Raw genomic sequence first — 25,604 nt, 5'->3', positions numbered from 1 at the left:
AAAACATTTATAATGTTCTCAATTTGGTATTTAAGCAAGGAAAACGCAAAAGCAATTTTGAAGTCCATCGTATCAGTAGCGAAAAAATATTAAAACCTGTTTGATTACCTGATGAAACTTGAAGGTTTTTATAATTAATTCCTTTAGCAATAAACAGCAAATAAACAGGTTTTTATGTTTTCAATGCTTTTAACCTCACCTTTCTTATTTATGATTCACTTGATTTCGATACTGTTTTTATTCACCTTGTTTAAATATTAATTTTGCAACCATCACAAGTATATTTTTTTAATTTCCTTTTTGCCATGGGTTCTAAAAATAACAATTATTGGTGGTGAATACGAAACACATCCTATATATTATCGCAACTGTGTATCACTTTAAAACAGTATAGGAAAAAATGAAAGAATAAATGCAAGAATTGAGGACAGATTGTTTAAGCGCAATAATATTAAAAATAAAGAAAGTAAATGATTTTCAATAAATATAAATTAAAATATTAAGTTTAAGCATTTGAAGTCGATTATTTTAATAATACAATATAGGAAAGAAAAAAATTTAACATAAATAAAAGTTAGGGAATTTTAAAATACAGAATTTTGAAATATAAATTAAAATAAATGTAGCTATTAGATTTCTTTAGCGAAATATAAAAATTAGCAATTAAAAAAATAAAAATAATATTTTTAAAAACCACATTTTTGTAGTAGAGAATAATAATTAAAAAACGAAAAACGTGGGCACATGAAATATATAACAGTAACAGTATGTGTGCTCATGAGAGTATGTGTATATATATCAGTAATTGTATCTGAATGTAGATGAGGAATATGTTTGTGAATATGCATGTGTATGTGGATGTATATGTAGATGTGTATGTGGTTGTGCATGTGTATGAGTAAGAAAATGTGTATATGAATGGGTATATGTACTGTTATGTATTTCATGCTCCCCACGTTTTTCGTTCCTCAATTTTTTTAATTATTATTCTCCACTACAAAAACGTGGTTTTTAAAATATTGTTTTTATTTTTTGATTTCTTTTTTGTACTCACTTCCAAAATCTCAATTTTTTCATTCACTGTACACAAAACTTTTCAACTGACATGTGACACTAATTTGAAATAATCGAATCGACAACAAAAGACAATCGCGAAAATATTAATTTTTCTTTAATTTTATTTTACTTTCTATGTCTTTTTTCTCTTCATTTTCATGCATTGTCATCCAATTCTGAACTATGTGCTAAATTTGAAGTCTGTAGCTAGTCAGGAAGTTAGTTTAAAATCGATTGCAAAATTCTACCCGAGCAGACATATACGAAGGCAAGTTGATATAAAAGTGGTAATAAAACAAAAATGACAGAGCTTCAACAGGCAGAGGCTAAAGTAAGGAACTTCAACGCTTGAAGCTAAATTTATTTAGAGAAACAATGTTAACAATAATAAATAAGCGCATAAATTTTCGTAAACAAATTTTTTTTTAAAGTTAAAGCACTTGAAGCTGGGTTCTTTAAATGAAACTATTTGAAAAAAAAAGTACCCGTTTAAAGCGAAATAATAAAATGAAATCTACTTTATGCAACAGTTCAAGTTAAAATAAAAATTAAAATATTCAATAAATACTGCTCGACTGCAAAATATAAATTTATAAGATTAATAAAACATAAGTAAATAATATTGTTCTCCCTCTTCCATCCATATTAAATACGCGAAATCCAAAAAATCTTACTAAAGATATCCTCAGAAAATTCGCCAAGCTCAAAGGAGAATGCCAAGCCATCCGCAGCTTTGGAAATGGATATCTATTTAAATATTTAGGATTCCACAGCAATATAAAGAAATACAGAGGAAAATATATTTATATAAATATTCCATTTCGGTTTCTGAGACAAATATTCTTGGGGACTAAAAGAAATAGTAAGAGAAAAGTTTTTTCCTGTTATTGAAAAATAAAGTTCTTGATATTCTTCGGAATACGGCAAAAGATTTCCAAATAGGGAGATACAAGTCCTTTCGCATAAGAGAGAGAAAACGCGAATTTTGCCTTTTTATTTTTCTCCTTCAAAGGGATATTTGTTGAGATTTCTTTCATTTATTTCTTTGTTTTAGGGTGAAAAAAAATAAAAGAAGGGAGAAGTTCGGAAGGCCTCCATCGAGTTCCAGTACTTCAGGCAATTTTAGATATCTCTTTCGTTTTGAGATACAGAAACGTGACACTACTTGCGGTTATAAGGATGCGTTTGATATTCGAAGAACATTTCTCACAAATTTTATGTTTCCCATTTACATTTCAAGCTATTGTGATGCAATATATTATTAAATATTATTTTACGCTGCAAACACTTGAAACAAATAATAAAATATTACTATAATCGTGTCATTAATTTGTATTCCTACAAGTACAAAAATTCTATGTTTCCTCTTTATATTTCGAGCTATTGTGATGAAAGATGTCATTAAATGTTCTTTTACGTTGTAAATACTTGAAACAAATAATAAAATATTATTATAACCGTGTCATTAATTTGTAGTCCTACAAGTACGAAAATTCTAGATTTCCCATTTATATTTCGAGCTATTGCGATGAAAGATGTCATTAAATGTACTTTTACGTTGTAAATACTTGAAACAAATAATGAAATATTATTATAACCGTGTCATTAATTTGTAGTCCTACAAGTACGAAAATTCTAGATTTCCCATTTATATTTCGAGCTATTGTGATGTAAGATGTCATGGAAATATTCCTTTACGTTGTAAACACTTGAAACAAATAATAAAAAGTTATTAAAATGGTGTCGTTAATTTGTATTCCTACAAGTACAAAAATTCTATGCTTCCCATTTACATTTTGAGCTACTGTGATGTAAGATGTCATGGAAATATTCCTTTACGTTGTAAACACTTGAAACAAATAATAAAATATTTTTATAATCATGTCATTAATTTGTATTCCTACAAGTACAAAAATTCTATGTTTCCTCTTTATATTTCGAGCTATTGTGATGAAAGATGTCATTATATGTTCTTTTACGTTGTAAATACTTGAAACAAATAATGAAATATTATTATAACCGTGGCATTAATTTGTAGTCCTACAAGTACGAAAATTCTATATTTCCCATTTACATTTTGAGCTATTGTGATGTAAGATGTCATGGAAATATTCCTTTACGTTGTAAACACTTGAAACAGATAATAAAATATTATTATAAGTGTCATTAATTTGTATTCCTACAAGTGCGAAAATTCTATGTTTTCCATTTACAATTCGAGCTATTGTAATGCAAGATGTCATGGAAATATTCTTTTGCGTTGTAAACACTTGAAACAAATAATGAAATATTATTATAATCGTGTCATTAATTTGTATTCCTACAAGTACAAAAATTCTATGTTTCCTCTTTATATTTCGAGCTATTGTGATGTAAGATGTCATGGAAATATTCCTTTACGTTGTAAATACTTGAAATAAATAATGAAATATTATTATAACCATGTCACTAATTTGTATTCCTACAAGTACAAAAATTCTGTGTTTTCCATTTACAATTCGAGCTATTGTGATGCAAAATGTCATGGAAATTTCTCGTATACGACCTTGAACACTGCACACTTATTCAAACTATTTGTGAACTGCGAAAACGCATACGAACTTAAACACAGCACATATGAGTTCAAACTGCATACGAGCTGCGAAAACGTGCACGAACTTAAACACAGCACATATGTGTTCAAACTGAATACGAGCTGCGAAAACGTACACGAACTTAAACACAGCACATATGTGTTCGTACTGCATACGAGCTGCGAAAACATGAACGAACTTAAACACAGTACATATGTGTTCAAACTGCATACGAGCTGCGAAAACATGTACGAACTTAAACACAGCACATATGTGCTCAAACTGCATATGAACTGCGAAAACGCGCACGAACTTAAACGCGGCACACACGTGTGAGCTTTTTAATGACAAATATCTAAACGAGTTTCAAACGAAAAGGTGTTTTATCTGCGTAACAGAAGCAATAGATACTTCTTTTTACGATCATGAAGTAAAATAACATTTGCACTGATAAGCAATATTTTTCAATTATATAAAAAAATTTAATTAACAATATTTTTTTAAAAAATTTACATTAAAAGTAAAAATATAAATAAAAATAAAAACATTGGAACAGCGATTTACGATAGTAACTCTCAAAGTGCTTTTCATCCAAAATTGTTTTTCCTATTAGCCATGGAACAGAAGTTTTCCACTATCATTAACGAAAGTTTTTAATTGATTTTAAACAAAATAAATACTATAGCACGAAATAGTTACTATTAAAAGAAAAAAGAAGAACTCCAAAATAATACTAAGAAGTTTTTAATACCTAACAAATAAAATTCTTGTTGCAGTTGGAGTTGGTTGCAATTTTCTCATCAGCGAAAAAAGACTTGCACTTTCCAAAAGATACTGGCAAAAATGTTGATATTCGCTGTAATACCTTTCCCACTTTTAATGAGCTATAAAATTATTTGTGAAAAACTGAAGAATCTTTCAAAAGGGCACCAAAATAAATAATTATTTAATTTTGTCAATTCCAAATCAACAGCAAAATTTTGCTTAATGTCAAGAATTTAAGCTGACAAATTGTAATTTTCTAGTAAGAAGTACCTTTTCATTTCAATACATAATATTGAAATCACAAGACATGAATAAAATATTAACAAAATTTAAATAAACTTTAGAAATAATTAATTTTTCAGGTATATAAGGAAACTAGGGAGCTACGAAGAACTTTTTTTCGCTGCAGAAACGTTTTGCCGATAAAACTATAATTAAATGAAGTGAAAAAATTCCATGTGTAATAGCTAAGAAATTCAACCTACTCGAGGACACTAGAGAATAATAGTTGTTAAAGAACAAAATTATAAAAGTAAGTGATATCTTATTCCCTTAGGCTTATAATACCTTTTAAAAATGTAAATAAATGTACAAGAAAGTCAAAATCTTATATAAATGAATTAAAAAAAAGAAACAACGAAGATATTATCCCGATGTGAGTTAAAATTAAATCATAAAATTTTTCTATGCATAGCTTATAATATTCCTTATAAATAAATTATGTGTTGTTAATAAACGTACAACAAAAATTGAAATTTATACGTTACCTAAAATCTCTGTTATGGATCTTGGTCAAATATACAGTGTCCAAATTAGAATTACGAACACCCATAATAACTTTTAATCTACACTTTAAAAATGGGTTTCTCAAAATTGTGCAAAAATGTGTCAAAATAACTCCGAAACAAATAATAGGAGAATTTGAAATTGCCCTGCATTCAAAATTAAAACAGCTTATACTCATTTTTGAGTGGAATGCATGAGGATGGAGAATTATGTGATAGAGATGTTCGTTGGTTGCCGGCAGAATTCGAACCATGTACCTATGGATTCGTAGAAGGATGCCCAAACCACCACAGTCACTCCTCGCATTGAAAGGAGTTTCAGAAAGCTTTATATAATCGTCGTTGCAATGACACATCATCACATTCATTCCATTCACTTCAAACCTTCTATAGTATAGCAAATTAAGAAACAAGTAAAGTTAAAATGTCTGATCATCGACAGGGTCATCGGGGTCAAGGACAAGGTCATCGGGGGGGGGCATATTTTCTAAATTGCAACTTTTTGTACCATTGGAATTCGAAATAAGTATGTTATGCTGTGTCATTGTGGTGAGCACTATATAAAGTTTCCTAACTCATCCTAGGCAGGCATGTACAACTATGGTGGTCTTAGGAAATAATATTGTTATTCATATTTCAAGTCTTTGTTATGTATTTTAAGAATTTGTATAAAATCTGCGGTTATAAAAACGTTTTGGCATTAAATCAGTTTTGAATAAATAACTCTTATAACTCGGTGCAAGAGATTTTGAATATAACAAAAAGCCAATAAGTAGTATTCATAATATATAATATAAAAAAAGTAATAAGAAGTTCCACCTTTAAATTGCGCTTCCGATTTAGGACAACATGTTTAAATTGAGTCACATTCCCTAATTTGTTAATTAAAATTGTGAATTTGACAAAATATGGGTATTATTTTAATGCAGAAAAGAATTTTGTGGTGCCTGATATCGTTATTTATCAAATCCTTAACAATCACAAATTATTTTATTTAAGAGGTAACTCTCAAATCATTGAAATTGCTTCATAAAATAAAAATAAAAAACTATGAAATGTATCAATCAAATCACTTGATTGAGTATTACACGGTCGTACAAACATATTCTTGTATTTAAACAAGTACTTAATGTTACCTAATTTAGTTTTTGAGATTTCAATTCTGAATCTTCTTGTTATATTTTTCAAAATGGTATTTTCAGTTTACTTTATTTTTGTCTGAATAATGTGCAAGTTTATAGAGAGCATGTATATCTATCTATACGTATGCATGCATTTGTCTGCTCCTTCGAAAATAACACTTAAGACAAAAAACATGCGACCTCAACATATCACATAAACTGCAATGTATTGTCACCTTCTTCCTTCCACGCATTACGCAGCAGAGAAGTGGGGACAGCATTTGTTCGAGGGAATTTTAAAAATTCTGGTTAAGAATATACTATTAAACTGCATAAAAATTATAGCTTGTAAAAAGAAGCTGATTGCTGATTTAAAATTAGCGGTGCGAAAATATCTAAGATCAGTTCATAATTCTAATGCAACAAGAAAAAAAATTGTTTCCTAGTGTTATCAGGAATAATTTTTAACCGAAGAAACGGAAATACCTTTACAAAATGATGCATAAATAAATAAAATCATTTGGAAATATAATCATATTTTATTTAATAATTGGAAACAAATGTACTGAGTATTCAAATAAAAATTTACTGTAAAATTATGAGTAAAAACTAATATAAAAAATTTAAGAAGAAATTATCAACGTTTTTTCAATGCAACGTGAAAAATTGTTAACTTTTTTGCTGTTGAAAACACTACAGAACACAAATAATAACATTGCTTCTGTTATTCGATAAACAGATAGCTGATACTATCACCAGTTTCGAATAGGTTTCACTCAGTTTAATCGGGAACAAACGAGGCAAAATTTCTTAAAACTTTATTTCTTCTTATGGTAGAAGTAGTAGAGAAAACGGTGATGAGAATTTTAAACGGAAAAAACTTTCTGAACAGATTGCACTGTATTATTAAACTACATTTGTGGCCCGTTCATGTTTATATTATTGGCCAACCTCGAATTTGCCATCGTGAAGTGACTAGGAACGCAAGCAACAACGATTTCGTCCCATCCCTCCTGATATTTGAAAGAATTCTCTTGGCATTCCATTCGCCACAAAACAGGGACTTTAACCTTTAACTCAATGCAGACTGTTTGGTGAAAATTACCACTTCGGGACATTTGACAAGAACACTTTGCAAAGAACAGTCTCTCAGGCAACCGGTCAGGATTTCTTTCTGATATATTCAACACATATGGACAAATCGCGCGCTCATTTACACTGCCATAAGTGGTATAAGAACACATGAATTCGTCAGAATGGGGTATTTTGCGTAACATTTCCCCGTAAAGTTTTTCAGCATATTTAGAACTGTTGAACTGTCCCACGATGTATTTGGATCCTTTTGTGCACAATTTGTCATCTCGAGGCACACTTGATATCGGACAACTACCAACGTGATTGTCAGCAATAGTTTGACCAGTTTCGTGTCTCTCCGTTATATGTCTTGGAACACGCTTGGCTTTGTCACCCACTTTCTGTTGTGTTAAAACTTTGAAAAGTTCTTTTAGAGGATCGTCTGCGTCTGCTTTACCTCGCCTGTAGTAAAATATCTCTTCTCCAGAATCAGAATTTTTATTTTCTGAAGAAAAAATGCCAGAAGCCTTTAAGTCTTGTTCAGAATTTGCATTCTGACTTGAAAAAGAGCTTTTGGAAGTATCAGTTGGAAATCTTTTATCATTAGAGAATTTTTCAAAAGCATTATATAAACCAGAATGTTGAGGAAATCCAGACTGCTCATTCGTGGATAAGATATTCTGATCTTGAGATAAACCAGAGTTTTCTTTAACGAATAATTGATGTCGATCTTGAGAAATTTCAGAATGTTCATTAACTGGTAACAGATTTTGATCTTGAGAAAGTCCAAAATGTTCATTTCTGTGTAAAGGATTTTGATCAAAAGAAAATCCATTGTGTTCTTTGGTAGGGGTTTCAATAACATGGCTGTTTGATTGATGTTTAAAATTTTGATTGAATTCTTTGTACGAATCATCAGCTCTGATAATTTCATGATTTTCAGTTTTGTCTCTCAACCATTCCTCAAAATCATCCACTTCATTTCTTATGAAAGAATCAGATTTTTCAAAATGCTCATAGCAAGAAATAAGAATAACTAAACTGAAAATGAAATAACATTTAAAACAAAATTTGCTATGGTAAAGAGTCATTTTTATATTTTAATTTTAAAATAATATTGATTATAAAAAATTCTCAGGTCATTCACTTGCCTAAATGGCAATAAATTCGAAAACGTGAGCTTTTATCATACCTTTATATCAGTTTTATAAACGTATTTCCCATTAAAAATTACGATGGCAGTTATTATTTTATCAGTTTGTTAGGATTCTTCTACGAAACCGTTACTACAGACTTTTATATGAATAAAAACAATGTTGAGAGTGATTATTAAAAGATAAAATAAATTTCCCAAAGTAGGAAAATGAAACATTAAATGTTTTTCATTTAAAAAAAATGAAAGAGTATCATTATATACTTTTATACATATACTTTATATATATATATACTTTATATACATATACTTTATATACATATACTTTATTAAAGTATTATTGAATATAGTTCTTAATGAATTATAATAACAATTAAAATTAGTCGTTTGTCTTATCCTAAACTTTAATTATTTTTATAAATTATCTAATGACTTAATAAAAAAAATATTGCAACCTTTAAAAAAAACACGTGCGCGAATAAACCAGTTATTTTAATTGCAGCAATGTGTGTGAATTCTGTAAAGTGATGAAAGCTTAATTTTATACTAAGAACAAAGCAGAGATATCACCATGAATAATTTCTATTCTAATAATGGAATTTTCATATACTCAGTGCTAATTTTAAAGGTTTAAAGGGTTGATTTTAAACTTCAATTTTACAAATTAATACAAACTATTAGTTAAGTTATGCTATTATTAACTGCGGAGCCGATGGTTGCGGGTTCAAATCCCACTCAGGGCATGAATGTTTCTTTCTTTCTGTGTTCTATGTCCTTTCTCCTTTGTGTGTGATTGTGTGAATGTGACCCGCCCTATAAACGGGTTTGCGGTTGTGTGACGTGGGCGACGCTGCTCCACCGCCGTGGCTTCGCCGCAGGTGCCTACTGGGTAACGAGAAGAGAGCAGCAGTTCTGGCACTCCTGGCCAATGGGACAATACATCCCAAGAGCCCACCATTTAAAGAAAAAAAAAAGAAAAACCGGAAAAAAAAAGAAAAAAAAAGAAAACCATCGGAGCTGTGGCAAATTTTAAAGATGTCAAAATTTAACTGATTTATCTGGAGTAAAGTTAAACATTTTCCAGAAACACGTTTCATGTTTTAGAATTACTGCAACGAGCTTTTTATTTATATTTAAAACACCTTTAGAAATAATGAAGAGCCTCTTAACTCATCTCACAAAAGCGTATAAAATTAAATCTTGATAATGAAAATACGTGATTATTATCTGCATTTTACATATGAAAATAATTAGAACCGCTATTTCGTATGATTTAAAATTATAAATTAATGCTCGCTTTGAAGTGCTGTTAGTTTTATTAAAGATGATTTGTTTAACTAATCAATTAGTAAAATATTTCATTCCAATAATATCGAGCTTGTAAGATTTTAAAGCCGTTCCTCTTTAGAAAATTCTATTTTATTTTTCTGAAGTTGCACTTGAGTATATTAAGTTATGAGCACCACTTCAAATTGTTAACAAAAAATAAAATACATAAAAGTCATCTTTTCAAGTAATTTTTCCATTAACGCAGTTCCGCTTATTCATCAAATGAAAGGAAAAGAAATTTTTAACCTTCTTTTTTTTTTATTTAATTAACATAACATCCTTTTTGTGTACTTTCAGTTTAACCTGTTTATCAAATGTCAACTTTTTATTATAAGAATAAAATTTAACGTCTTTAAAAAACGTTTTTAAAAGTTCTATGAATATTGCTTTTCTATGAGTAATTTGTGTGCTTTAGTAAAGTGTACAAAACTTAAAATAATGCAAAACACATACAAAAAAAGTGGTTGAAATTGGTAAAAAAAATTAAATGTATTGATTTTAAACTAAAAGTTTTCCATTATTGTGCGAAAATGCAGTTTTATTGGTTTCTTAAGTTAAGCACTATTCTTTTTTTTTTTTGTTTCGACTAGTGCTTACATTAATATCCTAACCACACGATTATAAAATTCATATAATGCTCCCTTAAATTCGAATAATTCGGATTTTAATGTATTTTTAATTTACTTTGAATATTTTCATCAAATAACATAAAAAACACGTTGATTTTTTTGTTTATAATTTAATCAACATAGCATCCTTATTGTGCGCTTTCTGTTTAACTAAATGTCCATCAAATTTATATAATGTCAATTTTCTTAAGAATAAAATTTAACGTCTTGAAAATACCTTTTAAAAGTTCTATGAAAATTGATTTTCTATATGTAATTAATGTTATTTGTGTACTTTAGTAAAATGTTTAACAAAATTTAAACTAACGTAAAGCAAATACAAAGAATGTGGTTGAAATTGGCAAAAAAAGTTAAATATATTGATTAACTAAAAGTTGTCTATCATCCAGTGTTATATTTGTGAAAATGTAGTTTTATTGGTTTAAATTAATTAGTACAATTCATTTTTTGTTTCAATTAATGCTTACGTTAATATCTTAACCACACCATTACAAAATTCATAGAATGCTCTGCTAAATTCGAATAATTCAGTTTTTCATGTATTTTAATGTCATTTTAAATATTTTTAATAAAATAACATAAAGATAACGTAACGTTGATTTTTCTGTTTTTTATTTAATTAATATAACATCCTTTTGGTGTACTTTCAGTTTCAGCTGTTTATCAAATGTCAATTTTTTTTATAAGAAAAAAATTTAACGTCTTGAAAAAATGTTCTTAAAAGTTATATGAATATTGCTTTTTGTTAAGTTATTTATTTTAATTTGTGTACCTTAGTACAATGAACAATATCTAAAATAACATAAAATAAATACAAATAAAGTGATTGAAATTGGAAAAAAATATTAATATATCGATTCACAACTAAAAGTCTTTTTATCATTCTGAGTTATGTATGTAAAAAGGTTGAGTTATATAAGTGATTAATTTTTCAAGTTTAATAGTACCATTGATTTTTTTTTGTTTCAGCTTGTGTTACGTAAATATCTTAAAATACTTAGAAAATTTCTATAGTGCTCCTTTAAATTCGAATAATACAGTATTTGATGTATTTTTGTTATTTTGAAACTTTTTTATTCTTAACAAAAATTTCGTATACAATTCAAATTTTTATTATACAAATATCGTTAGCTTTCTTATCTATACACGGCAAGGGGACTCTAACACATGATCCGTCTACCACTGAGGATATTTTATGTCAGCGCTGTGGTCGGAATTCGTAAGACCAGCCATCGCTAGGATTCGAATCTGGTTCACCTCAGTGGAGGACGAATGCACTGTATTTGTAACCTTTTAATTCATAAAATTTTATCATGCAGTGTGCCCACTCAAGCCGGAATTCACTTTCTCAATCTTTAAAATGGAAGCTACTATAATTATAAAAATGGTTGGTAGGTATGGTAAATTTATAAAAAAAAATTTAATAAATCTATAGCTTTAGGAACGAAACTAATTTCAGATTTCTAATCCCCACACCTAAATTAGGCAAGATCGATTACTTCATTATATATATACCGTAAACCGGGGCGAGTCTACCCATTTTAGTTTTAATTAATTTTCACTATTTTAAATTGCAAATGAAATTTTTTTTACCGACGGAGGACTTAGTTCAGACTCTAAGGAAGATGGCGCTGTAGTAGTTTGAATGTCTTTTATCTAGGAGAATTAAAAGATTTCCTTCCACCATAATTTATTAGTGGTTTAAGTTTCTATCACTATATCTAGAACTATAAGATGGAGGGACATTTCGAAATGAAATGGTAACAAACAGTTGATATTAGAGGTGAATAACATACCACTTTAGGTAAATACCACTTTTTTCATAAAACCACCTTTTGTACCACTTCAATTATAAAAATCGGGTTAAGAGTCCAAATTAATTGATCAAATAGTATGATTAATTAATTAAAAGATCTTTTCCGTAAGTTATCCTTATTAATTAATCCTTAATTAATTTTTTTTTCAAAAATATCTAATTTGATTCTAGCTTAACGGATGAAAAAAATAAATTATTAAATTCATATTATTACTAACGAGATTTCTTTTTATCTATTTAAGGTTTATTTATTTGTCCACACTTTTTTCTTGAAATCTTTTCTTGGAGTCTTAAGTCTTCAAAACTGGTAACTTTTAATTTGTGATCGGTCCCTAGGTGTCAGAACTGGACAAATATCATATCGCAACAAATGGGCTGTCAACATGAAGCAAAATCTTCGTTATCCATCCCTGATAATGTAAACGGAGATATCAGGAGGAGCCCTGATTATTAAAGCTCATTAAANAATTTTACTTCATAAATATCCTATATAGTAACTAAAATAACAATTTAATAGTAAAATTTGATTATTTACAATGTTAACATTCATTTTAGTAGAATGGGTAGACTCGCCCCATACGAGAGATTTGTCAGCAGTTCTATAAAAATATACAGTAACAGCGTAACTACTAATATTTTCTAAAATCGATTTCACAGCTTTAAAGAGGGATAAATAGCGATTCCGAAACACCTATTAAAAGCCTTTTTTCTTTAATATTTACAAAAGTTTGACCACTTGAAAGTTGACAAACTGAAAAAATGGGTAGACTCGCCCCGGTTTACGGTATATACAACCATCATTGGACAACCAACCCAACATTGAGTTTACGATTACTTACGCTCAACTCCGCAACCTTATAATTTTGAACAAAATCCAGGAGACAAGGAAGCTTCTTTATTAAGTATCAGAACCTCTTGATTTGCTTTCGTGGAAAACTTTTTAATGGAGATAACCAGCATTTGTGTTACATGGAGAAGAAAACCACGAAATCCTTCAACGGTCAGTCTGGAGAGCTTATAATATAATATATTCCGGATAAGATATTCGTTACGACCAGCCATCGCTGGGATTCGAACCCGGGAATCTCATCGGAAGGCAAGCGTTCAGTGTACAAATGCGACAAAAATCAGTTCTCCGGTGTTATAAATCAAAACCGCTGCTTACTTAAGTTTTACCATTTAATTATTACTTCAACAACTGCCGTTATTAGAATTCTTATCTTTCACCGTTTAATTATTAAAGTTATCCTTAATTACACATAACCAGATCTCTATATAAAATAATAAGGTAATGGTCAGAAACCGTTTCTCTCTGTTGTCGGTGTACTCTTATTGATCAGAAATATCGTATGATAGAATCCTTAAGTAACTGTTAATGCTTAGGAAAAGTTTCGAACTTTCTTCCCCACCGGTGCAATTATGCAATTAAATGTATTTATGTAATTAATTATCATTACATAATAAATTGCAATTCCATAATCAATTATAATTAAGATAACAATAAGAGTAAAAAAAAATTTGCCGCCATATACGGGCCAATATATCTAGTAAGAGTACCATACCGCTTATATGTCGACATTGTTCCGTTAATGATTAACAATAAAAATTCAGATTTCTTTGGTTGTCATCAGAATAAAATTATAATAGTTAAATAGATATTTTTAACCTGTAGAGCACTTCTTTATCCCTTTTTAAGGTTTGATGAATGGTTTGTAAAGTTTATTGCTCATCCTTTCTTAGTATTCTTCTCTGCTCCTATTACGCTTTTCAATTTTTATTATCAATATTCCATATCAGAGATTTAAAAACTAAAAACTGTTTTTTTATTGTTAAGCAACCTTATCTAAAAACATCCATACTTAAAAAAGTATAGAATTTCTTAGCTGTTTGATAATAATTAAAAGGTAAGTAATTCATATTTATTTCTGCAATAAGGCGCTGCATTTGAAACTGCGCCCATTCACTTTATACGCAATTACGAATACAAAACAGTAACGCATTTTTGAGAATTATTTTTCGCAATATTAGAAAGTAATCACTTTGGCGAAAAAGCGTGATTCTTTTAGCGACGAATTAAAAAGGGATTTTAAAAAAAAAATCGTTGCAATCCAGGGTTGCAATCCTAACCGATCTAAATGGTTAGGTTTAAACATTATTAAACATAAAAAATTTAAATATTATTTAAACATTAAAAAATCGGGAACCAAATAAGTAAAACACAATAAAATAGTTTCGCAGATAACTATTATTCTTAATGTAACAATATTTTTATAAAATTAGTAGCAATCGTGGTAGTTCGTCAGCGAAGGTTTTAGAATTAATTTCCCAAAATAATTATGACATAAAAATATATAAGCAATAGAATAAAAAAAGAGAAAAGTCGTATATTAATGAATCGTATGTTTTTATTTACATCATTATTATTATTCATCATAATTATCTCACTAAAACAGTTTCTTTTTAAGTACGTTCAACAGCTTTCTTTCTTATCTCAAATGCAACACATAAAATAAGTTTTGTTATCTCAAATTTCAGCATAATTTCATTCCCTATTTTTATTTGCCCTGCAATCCATTATTTTTTCCCCTTTTACGTGTGGTTTAAAAATACATGAAATCAAAATAATTTTCAGAAAAATTTTAAGATAATTTAGATATAATATTCTTATATAATATTCTTTATTAATTTTTTTTTAAAAAAAGATTCGTTTAATCACCAGTTATTATTAATTTTATTAATTGTTTTATATTTGATTTGTTTAAGCCATTCAAAATGTTTTGACTGTGGAAGATTATAATATTATTGAAAAACACTGGGGAACGAATTTTTTGTTGCATTTATACAAATATTTAATCTTATCTGATTCGGATGTGGGGATTTCAAATCTGAAATTAGTTTTGCACCTAAAGCTAAAGATTTTTTAATGACCTTTTTTGCTTATTTTTTGTCGCAATGTGCAAGAATGTGATATAAGCAGGGGGTTTGCGTAAATGTTGCGACCAGCTTCAAGAGGAGTTAGGGTACATGATCAGAGTTAAAATTGTATAAGAACCTTTGCTCGGAAATATCGTCGTACACGGCTAGAGGCACTTGCCTATCACCAACTGTTCAGAAGCAAATGAAGAAACAGTCCATAAAGGGGAAACGCCCCTCGTACCGTATGACGACATTTCCTGCATAGGTCCCTGTACCATTTTTAATCCTAATGATGTGCTCTAATTCCTAGAAGTTTGTTACTACTTTTTTGCGACCTCCTGTTGTGTATAACGTTTTTAAACTTGTACATCTCGACAATGTTTGCCATTAAAAAAAACTGTAAATTGAAAACAGAAACCGACGGCTGATTTGAAATATACGAAACAAAAGTATTCAAGATTTGTTTTAAAAAATCTCATCTAACCGGAAGAAAAAAATTTAAAAAATTGCTCCCCAGCGAAATTTGCCAAAAAAATAACATTTTGTTCTCCATTGTTTTGAGCCTTTAAACCAATTGTTCATAAATAGTCTAAAGTCCTAATTTTACCTAAAATTGTCATAGCAATTAAATAAACTGTCTAAAAGTTAATTAATAGGTTGTCATATTTCAGGTTTAACGAAAACCTAAAATAAAAAGAATTACAATAAACCACATCAAATCAATTTGACATTATAATTACAATATCATAATGGCACTGCACATAAAGTTACTCCAAAATCTCTTAAGACCAAATCAAATTCAAGTTTGTGTTTTATTTGTTTTATAGACTAGATTTTTTCGGTCTGCTTAATCACTATGAAAGTGGGGTAATTATTTACCTTCTCAATGTAGCTGTCCGGAAATAAATTGCTTATGCTCAGTTTGTCGATCAAAAATTACTTAGATTCTCGATTACTTAGTTGATGTAAGAAAATCGATGATAATATGGAAAACCTTGCTAAATATAGATTTTATGGATACTATTGATAATAATGAAACTTGAAAAATTAGGGTGACTGGAGCCAGATGCAATTTGATTCGTTGACGGTTGATTTTGAAAAGATAGAAGAGATTTTGCGCATGTTTCGAGTCTACACCAAATATGACGGAGTGAAAAATTATCACTGTTGCCAAGTTTTCCATAGAACTTTCTATATTCCTTTTTTAAACTTTAATGAAGTTCATACATATCATGTTCATAGACAGTATTTTGTGTTTTTTTTTTCAATCATAATGTAAGAGCCAACGAATAGTGAGTTCAGCTCCCAATGAAGTGTCCCAGGTTCGAATCTTAGCGGTGGCTAATGGAGACGAGTTTTTCTCTCGACTCGCACCGATCACAGTGCTGAAGCAAAATATCCTCAGAGATAGATCATGGGTTAGAATTCCCTTGCCATCGAGCTAACCATGGGAAGTTTTCGGGGTTTTCCTCTCCATGTAACACAAACGCGGGTAAGTTACATCAAAAAATCTTCCAAGAAGGCTAGTTTGTCCCAGTGCTTGATCCAGAAATTTCCTTGTCTTCTTGGTTAGGTTTAAACTTAGAAAGTCACGAAGTTAGGTGTTCATAGTCGGCTGCTCAACATCGGTATAAAATATAATTAAAGTTAATTTTTCATAGTTAACAAGCAAAGAAAAATGAAGGTCACATACTACTAAGTCTTCAACCCCCTCCCCCTCATTAACTTAGATTTTGCTCATTTTTGTCGTAAGGGTTTGCAGAGTTCTAACCTTTACCCAGTAACGCGTATTTCTAAGATCTTCAGGAGCTCCACACCAATGATATTGAAAAAAGAAAGTTTTTCCTTAAAGAATCATAAGAATTTTATTTTTAGAATTGCAAATTAGAATTTTTTTCACTATCAATATCAATAATTTTAAATGTTAACTTAGAAATGTCTTTTGAAGGCAGTAATTTACACATTTCTAGGAACAATTTCTTGCAATTAAAATCATTTAATTAGAAAACAAGATAAGTTTAAACATTTATACATGATTATTCCAATGGGGTTTATAACGCAAAAAAAATTCCCCATTCTAAATATCCCACCTTTATCTCGTGATATATACATAACTCACTTTAATAATAATACTATAAGAGGAACTTAATATATCAATGATAAAATTAAACAACAGCATTAAATCTGAAAAAAAAAATTTTTTTAACCGGTTATCAGTAGTTACCTTTGGGATGAATCTAAGGGGGAAAAAAGCATTCAAGCTTATTTCCATCAATTTTCCCCAAGAGGATCTTTTCAGAAAGGGATTAATTATAAGTCTTTGTAAAGACTATAATTTTGTTGATAAAGGATTCAATCAAATGTAGAGTTTAATGGCACTAGAGCCTAAATTTGATAAATTGACCCAAATTTAGACAATATTATGTATTCATTATAATCTTAGACAATAAGATTAACTAAGTATTAACCAACTGGGTAATAATGAGAAATAAAGATTTCTTTTGCTTGTTTTCCTGCAAAATAATGGCTTCTTTCGTTAGGCTACCGTACTAAATGTCCTGCTCTGTTTGGAACGGTCTTCTAAAAGCCTTGCTTTTTCACCGATTCCTTCAGGGAGTGGGTAAAAAAATAAACAATTTTCTTGAATGACATAATTAGACTCACTAATTCGTTTTAAAAGTGATCAAGAAACGTTGCATACCTTGAGGTTATCGGATCCATATTGAGGCAAATCCCTGAGTGGTTTGCGAATGGAAAAGAAAAAGTTTGAAAATTAATCAAGTATAACTCATGAAGTTATTAATTACCAAATATAAGTACAGCCATATTTAGAGTGATTAACATTTACATACATTAATCTACAATGAATAAAGCCTCATTCTTTATCGACTAACATAACATTTCCAGATAGTTTGTTAAAATATAAATAAATAAATCCATATTAAAATATAAATGAATAAAAACAATATTTTCCCAGTGAGTATTTATGATACAATTGAAATGAAAAAAAGTATTATTTTTAAGCGGTTATTCATAATACGTTTTCCAAAAATAGCACTGTTTGAGGAAAAGTCTGATAACCTTGACTTCGTTTATTGAAACATATAAAAAAGTTAAAATAATTTATCCCAATGAGTATTTATGATCCAACTAAAATGGGAAAAGTGAAATTTTTTAGCAGTTATTCATAATTCGTTTCCTAAAACTTGCACTTTTTGAGAAAAAATGGAATGACCCTATTGACTTTATTAAAATATAAATAAATAAAAATATTTTTATCGCACTAAGTATTTGCGATTCAGCTAAAACGAAAAAAGTGCAATTTTTTTAGCGGTTATTCATAATTCGTTTTCTAAAACTAGCACTTTTTGAGCAAATATGGAATGACCCTTAATTAAAATGAAAAGGGGTTGATACATAATTCTAGTCTAAATACTAGCGAAGCTTTTAGAAGAAAATTATGTTTTATTATTTTGTAGATAAAGAATTATATGAAAATGGCTTTACCAAAACATTTAGCAATAGTTTTAGAATTTAATAATTATTTTTTAATATCTTATTATAACAATCTTCAAGTTCAAATATAACCAATATTAATAATAATGTTTCAAAAATTTACGAATATTTGCTTCATTTTAATTTGATTCACCAATAAAAAATATAAAATTTTAGTTAGTGCATTAACAAACGAATCTCATCCAGCTACCAAATTTGATAGTTTGGTATACGAAAAAATCTTATTTCCACAATGAATCTGTTAAGAGTTTTATCTATATTGGCTAATTAGTATTGTTAAAAAATTAAATTTTTTTATATATGTACATATTTTCTCTGTATGTCAATGAATTATATTAATACTTGCATGCATAATTTTTTTTCACACAAGAAATAAATAATTTTAAATTGTGAGAAAATTACTGACTACCTCAAAATGTTTATTCAAGACTAAGTTTTGGCAGGCAGATTTGGGTAATAAACAAAAGATTAAACAGTTTAGAAATAAAATGGTTGGAAAAAATATTTCTTCGGTATTTTTTTTTCTTTTTTTTAACTTTAAAATAATTTTAGAATAAAAAAAAAAAGGTTATTTTAACTTTTTTATTTTGAAACTTTGTAGTTATGTGAAAAGAGGCAAATTTTTTTTTTTACCAGAGTACCTTTAATTTCAATTTGCTTGGTCTAAGGTACTTTAAAAACTTTCTTTCCATTATTAATTACACAAGCACTTTGTAATTCCTTTTAAATTTATTTGTTTAAAACGATTAACACTTGAATAAAGCACTTGAATTGAAAAACAATTGCCAGACTAATAAGCAGTTAAAAAAACAAACTTGCATTATTAAATCATATATTTTATTATATTTAAATATAATTTACATATGTGTTAACTATTTTCATTTTTAAGTTCTTTGCATTCAGTAAGGGCTCTTGATTCGTGGAGGAAAGCAACAAACTTTATGCCCTGTAAAAATAAGAGACACACTTAACAATTTTAGTTAATAACACAATAAAAATAATTAATAAAAATAAATTAGAATGCATTGAACACATATTCTGTAGGTTGACATCTTTAGTATGCAGTGATATGTAAAATTTGATATCTCTTAAAAAAATCAATTAAAGATTATTCACAGGAAGAAATATAATAAGTCACAGTAAAGCTTTACCTTATTGTTTTGGTATAAATTTTTCATAAAATGACATCATTTAATTAAAACTTTGCTACTCATAGTAAAATAAATAATAAAATAACTTAATAGTAAATTTTCAGATTGTTTTTACCATAAATTTTCAACAATTCTTTTTTGAAATATTTTCTTTAAACTATTTAAAAATATTTTGATTTCAGTTTAATTTCCTTAGAAATACTATTATGAAGATTATTTATAACATATTTATACACAAATGCCTATTTTCATAAAAAGTAAAAATTATGATTGTATCACATTAAAATGATTAAATCATATCATAAAAAGAAAAACTAAAAAAAAAAGACAAAGATAACCTTTAAAAAAAAAAAAAGCCAGTATTTTTATATTTAAAGTCATTTATACAATTCATACAAATCATTTTATCTCCATGTCAGGGGTCTGTTATTTTTACTGAATAATATTACACATTGGCCTGGGCAATTACAATAAATTAAATAAGAATTCATTTAAAAAATAGATAATGAACATTTCTTTTGAAACTTGAACCTTTTCCTATTTCTTCATTTAAAAAATTGTAATGCAGAACAAAAAATTTAAACATTATAGAGAAAAAAATAACACTTTCTATCTGACTTAGTTTGAAATTTTGAAAAGATATTAAAAAGAATAATCTGCATAGCTTAAATGTTTATAGCTTTGTTTCTAAAGATATTACGTTGCTGTGAAACTTAATATAGTTGAAAGAGTGCAAATAAAAATAAATTTTCATTGATCAACTTGTTTAAATTTTTACAACAAAAATATTGTAATGAAAAAAAAGTATTCTTAACTACAAATCTGACAACAATAAACAACAACTAATCTAAAATTCAACACTAAATGTAAAACTATTATAAAAAAAACTAAATTAAAATTGTTATCATGGAGGATTGGTATAGTGAAAATTCTTTTACATTGTCGTTGTACTACAACACAGTGAAACTGCTGATATATGGTCAAACAAAGAAAAACATCCTGCTTTATTAGGCAGCATTTTTAAAATTAACAAAAATATGGACATATTTAAAAACATATTTTATCAACAAAATAAAATATCAAGTCCTCTCTTGTACAAAGACAGTTTCTTTTAAGACCTCCCTTCTTATTTACCTATTTTGTAAAACTTTCAACGGTCTGACTTAGGGGCCATCGGACATTAAATTCTCCAGTCCTAACGCTGAGGAGTTCAAATTTCAAGTGAATGCATAGTCACTAACGGAAACTTAGGAGCATGGGAAGAGATCCAAAATTTAACGAGTTATCGATAAATAATACAACCAAAACTAAAACCAATGCAGCGTTATTAATATTAAATTTGATATAAAATGGTAACAAGCTAATCAGTGTTAATATTTAATACATCCCTGTTACTAAACCATTTTTGAGGTTAGAAAAATAAAGTAGCTTTAAGAAAAATAAAATTAAAAATAAATTTTGATATTAGATTGGTCGTAACACTGAATTAATCCGTACATACTTGAATTAAATTAAAAAGTTAGCCATTACATTGATTGTTAAGAAAAGTATTTATACTTGGTTTTTATAAAATGCGACAAAAATTAAATCATTGATTTAATTTAATTATAATAGGATTGAGTATCATTAAAAAAAAATTACTTTTATGAAATTCAAGAAATTTTATAAGCTGGGAAATATATAATGCTTATAATGGCATCACAATTGTGTAGTAAACATACAATGTGACTTTGAAATTGTTTCAAATATTTACCTGTGATTGTGCTGCTCTTAGAAATCCGAAATTAGCACTTACTGTGACTGCTTTAATGGAATCCCCAGTACCAAATACAATCTGCAAAATTTCATTAAGATATTAATGAAATTATATTAATGAAGAAAATATGTAATGAATGATGCAACAAGAATAAGCAACTAACCAAATAAGTGTGAAATATTTTATTAAAAACATTTCAATGACTTAGAAGCAAAAAATAATAATAAACAATAAAAATTTTATATTTTAATTTTTTGAACTATACAAAATTAATTAATTCAAAGTTAAAGATTCTTAATTTATTTTAAATTTTTCATGATTTTGTTTTACCAACTGTATTGACAGTAAATTTTATATTTTGTTACAGGGCATTGAAAATAATTAAAAAAAAGGTATAAATATGACCTTTTTTAAAAAATATTTAATTAGCTTAACAAGAATTAAAAATTTGTCTGATCTTATATGTTTTGCACTTATTTTCTTATTGAATAATATATTTGATTGTACTCGTGATGATAAGTAAAATTTATAAATAAAATAAAAATATTTAATTACTAGTAACAAACTAAATTCTAGTTAGAATTAATTAATAATTAAAATATAAATAAATGCCAAAAATATAAAAATACACTTTGCTAATTTATTTGATAAAACAAACTATAAATTCATTTTCCATTAACATGAAAAATGTAATCACGACAATATCATTAAAAATGAGAAATAAGTGATACCCTAAATATTTGAAGAAAAAAATTGTGCTGATAAATCATAGCAAGAAACACATATGAAATAAATAGATGTTCTCCTAAAATTGAAGCATATTCTGAATCACTTCAATTTTTCAGTTGAATACATCCATTTCACTGCAAACTCATTGAACAAACCAGCTGATAATTTTGACAATGCATGACACGATGTCAAAATTTTTTCTTTGACAGTTTTTTATTTTGGTATTAACAAAAAACTACTTAAAAAACTGTAACAGTATAAATTAAAAGTTTCAGTAAATAAAAATTCATTAATATTTGAGTTATTATTTTCAGAAACATTTAAACCATTTATTAAACATCAGGATCAAAAAAATGTAAATAAAACGTATCAACCAGATTCTTAATGTATATTTCACATGAATTTTTATTTAAAAAATAAAATTATAGCTAAAAATTCAGTCTACAGATTTGCATGAAAATAAAAGTTTATTTATTAAAACATTTTCCTAATGCTTACAAATAAGTACTCTTTGAGAATAAACTTATTTAATGCAAACATAATCATTCCTAAATAACGTAGAACAATAATTTTAACCATAATGCGTCAATGGTTCTAGTTTATAGAGAATGCCCGCCATTGAAAAACTAGGCAATTCTGACATTATGTATTTACTACACAAAATATTAATAGTAAACAAACAAAAATGTTTCAGTTATTCCTTTTAACATAGTCAATAATTCATTATTAATACCTAAAAACTTATGGTATAAAAATAATTTAATTAATTTAAAAGTATGGGTAGTTTCAGTATTATAGAAGCATTATTGTCAATGATTAAATACAGGCGCTTCACAGACATTTTTCTACTTAAAAATTAAAATACAGATTATACATACAAACAAAATTTTGAAATTTAGCTTTCTCTTATTTACTAAAATTTAATAGCAGGTTTAAAACTTTCTCTGTGGAAGATTTAAGTTTATTATATTTGTGACTGTATATAGATTACTTAGATCTTTACATTTTTTAATAAACATTAGCTTTGTATATGCTTTTACTAAAGGTAAATAAATTTTTAAAATAATTTCAATGGATTAAAACTTACAACACTTTGAATTAGGATTTCCCTCTTCATTTTAGAATTTTAAAAGTTATAATTTTTAGCTTTTTTTTTGCATGAAGATATTAATATAAAAGCACAACTACAACTTAACAATAATTATACAAATTTATTAATATATAATAATATAAAATTTATTAAAGAAGAGGTTTTTAAATCTCCTATGGTTGTGTGGTGTTTTCCAAAAAATTTTCAGATGAAAAGCATATGTTTGCATATTGATCATTAAAGGACCACAAATGGCTTTAAAAGGTCTTGTCATCTTGAATATTTGAATTTTAGGTTTAATTTTTAATGTGCGTTTTCTGTCTATTTTTTGCACTTAATACTTACGGTAATTACATAATATTTGACAGCACAATATTTCTCAAAAAAAGAAGAAAATAAAAAGAGCAATATACTAGATTTGGGGAAATAGTGATTGATAATTTTTAGAACATCTCCAACCTTAAAGCAATAAAATAATGTAATATGTGGTTTTGAGTGGGTAATTTAAAACTACATGTTTACCAGCTTTTAGAGTTATAAAAATTCAATTTCATTACAGTTTAAACTGACCAAAACCAATTTACATTATACTGAACCAAAAAATTCATTTAACTTTAATTGCACTAAAACAAAGATGCTTATAAAAAAAAGACTAAAAACAGACAAATGTGCATGACTACAGAACAGTATTAGCATAATTGTCAAGAAAAATGAATATAGAATCTAAAATATTGCATGATTCATAACTCTAAATGTAATTGGGCAATGGCATTGTATTTAACACATATCCAAAGATACTGCCAAATAGTGTAAATATTTATCATCAGATAAGTTGAGAAAATTAAATAAAAATGATTGAAATCATTTTTAAAATTCTCCCTGTCTCCACCCCTTTAACAACTGAATTCGGTCTGGAAAGAAAGGGACTAGATTGCAGGCTTTGCACCCTGACATAAACAAAATAATAAAATACAGATATGTTTATACCTTTGATCTTTCTTTTATTTTGCTAGTTTTTTCAAGATAAAGAGCCTTAGGAGAAGGATCATCTGGTATAACTTCAACTTGTTTCAGAAAAACAGATGCTCTTTGTTTCTCAGCAGCACCACCAACAGTTGAAAGGATTTCTAAAAAATCTCTATGAGCTGTTTCACAGCATACTAACTTTCTATCTGGAAATAAACATAAGAGCATAAGTAAGCATATATATATATATATATATATATATACAGTGAAGCCTCCGTTAAGCGGACATTCATGGGACCAAAAAATTTGTCCGTTTATGAGTGTTGTCCGTTTATGGGAAGGGTACCCTAATAACGAAATTTAACACCATAAATTGTTTTTGGCAAAAGAGTTTCGTGCAGAATAAAAATCTCGTCAAGTCTCTCTGAACCATTCTTCACCGAAAAAGGCCTGAGACAGGGTGATTCCCTTTTTTGCCTGCTATTTAACATAGCTTTGGAAAAGGCCATTAGAGACTCTGGTATCAACACAAATGGAACAATCTTACAAAGAACTGTCCAACTACTCGCTTTTGCTGATGATATCGACATAGTTGGAGAACAAAACGCTCAGTCATTGACGCTTTTGTAGCGCTAGGAGATGGAACTAGTTATAAATGCAGACAAAATTCCTGATCGATCTCCTCTGGAGATAATGACTTACTCTTTTGAAACTGTTAACCAGTTCAAGTACTTAGGAACCTTGATCTCTAGCGACAACAACCTGAAAATCGATATAAATAACAGAATTTTCATGGCTAATAGATGTTTCTACGGCCTCAGAAACCAACTCAAATCCAAGTTCATCAGTGTGAAGACAAAGTTAAACATCTACAAAACTTTAATCAGGCCTATAGTTACGTATGGAAGTGAGTGCTGGACCCTAAACAAAACAGAGGAGGAAAAACTGCTAATTTTTGAAAGAAAAATTTTGAGGAAAATCTTTGGATCTCTTCAAGAGAATAACGTAAGGAGAATTCTTTACAACCATGAAATTTACTAAAAATATGACAAATTCGGTGGGACCGACATTGTGAGAACTATTAAAGCATCACGCATTAGGTGACTGGGCCACCTCTTCAGAAATTCTGATGCCGTCCCTGCCAAAAAAGTGACTTTTTCCACAATTGAAGGGACGAGA

At 28.1% G+C, this 25,604-nt stretch overlaps 2 protein-coding genes across 2 annotated transcripts in view; both read right to left on the bottom strand.

Moving 5' to 3' along the window:
- Positions 1 to 6,827: 6,827 nt before the first annotated feature.
- LOC139425586 (uncharacterized) lies at positions 6,828 to 18,117 on the bottom strand. The gene is made up of 2 exons (XM_071180882.1): positions 17,919 to 18,117; positions 6,828 to 8,415 (listed from the first exon to the last, which is right to left on the bottom strand). Exons 1-2 carry the CDS (start codon positions 17,936 to 17,938, stop codon positions 7,212 to 7,214), a joined length of 1,224 nt encoding a protein of 407 aa, XP_071036983.1. The 5' UTR covers positions 17,939 to 18,117; the 3' UTR covers positions 6,828 to 7,211.
- Positions 18,118 to 19,548: 1,431 nt separating this feature from the next.
- The window catches only part of LOC107444183 (UPF0415 protein C7orf25 homolog), an 11,789-nt gene continuing 5,733 nt past the window's right edge, over positions 19,549 to 25,604 (bottom strand). The window contains exons 4-6 of the mRNA XM_016058268.3: positions 24,447 to 24,631; positions 21,638 to 21,718; positions 19,549 to 19,679 (exon numbers count right to left, since the gene is read on the bottom strand). Coding sequence (XP_015913754.1) covers positions 19,602 to 19,679; positions 21,638 to 21,718; positions 24,447 to 24,631 — 344 coding nt within the window. The 3' untranslated portion in view covers positions 19,549 to 19,601. The remainder of the gene's footprint in view (positions 19,680 to 21,637; positions 21,719 to 24,446; positions 24,632 to 25,604) is intronic.

The sequence above is a fragment of the Parasteatoda tepidariorum genome, chromosome 5 (genome assembly GCF_043381705.1).
Source record: "Parasteatoda tepidariorum isolate YZ-2023 chromosome 5, CAS_Ptep_4.0, whole genome shotgun sequence".
In the NCBI taxonomy this organism is placed as follows: domain Eukaryota; kingdom Metazoa; phylum Arthropoda; class Arachnida; order Araneae; family Theridiidae; genus Parasteatoda; species Parasteatoda tepidariorum.
The sequence above is the reverse complement of the archived record's forward strand: the minus strand, read 5'-3'. Positions and strand labels throughout refer to the sequence as shown.

Coding starts and splice junctions, on each gene's coding strand:
- LOC139425586 (XM_071180882.1), bottom strand. CDS start 17,938: ATGGATCCGATAACCTCAAG. Junction 8,416..17,918: donor ATGGATCCGATAACCTCAAG/GTATGCAACGTT, acceptor TTTCATTTTCAG/TTTAGTTATTCTTATTTCTT.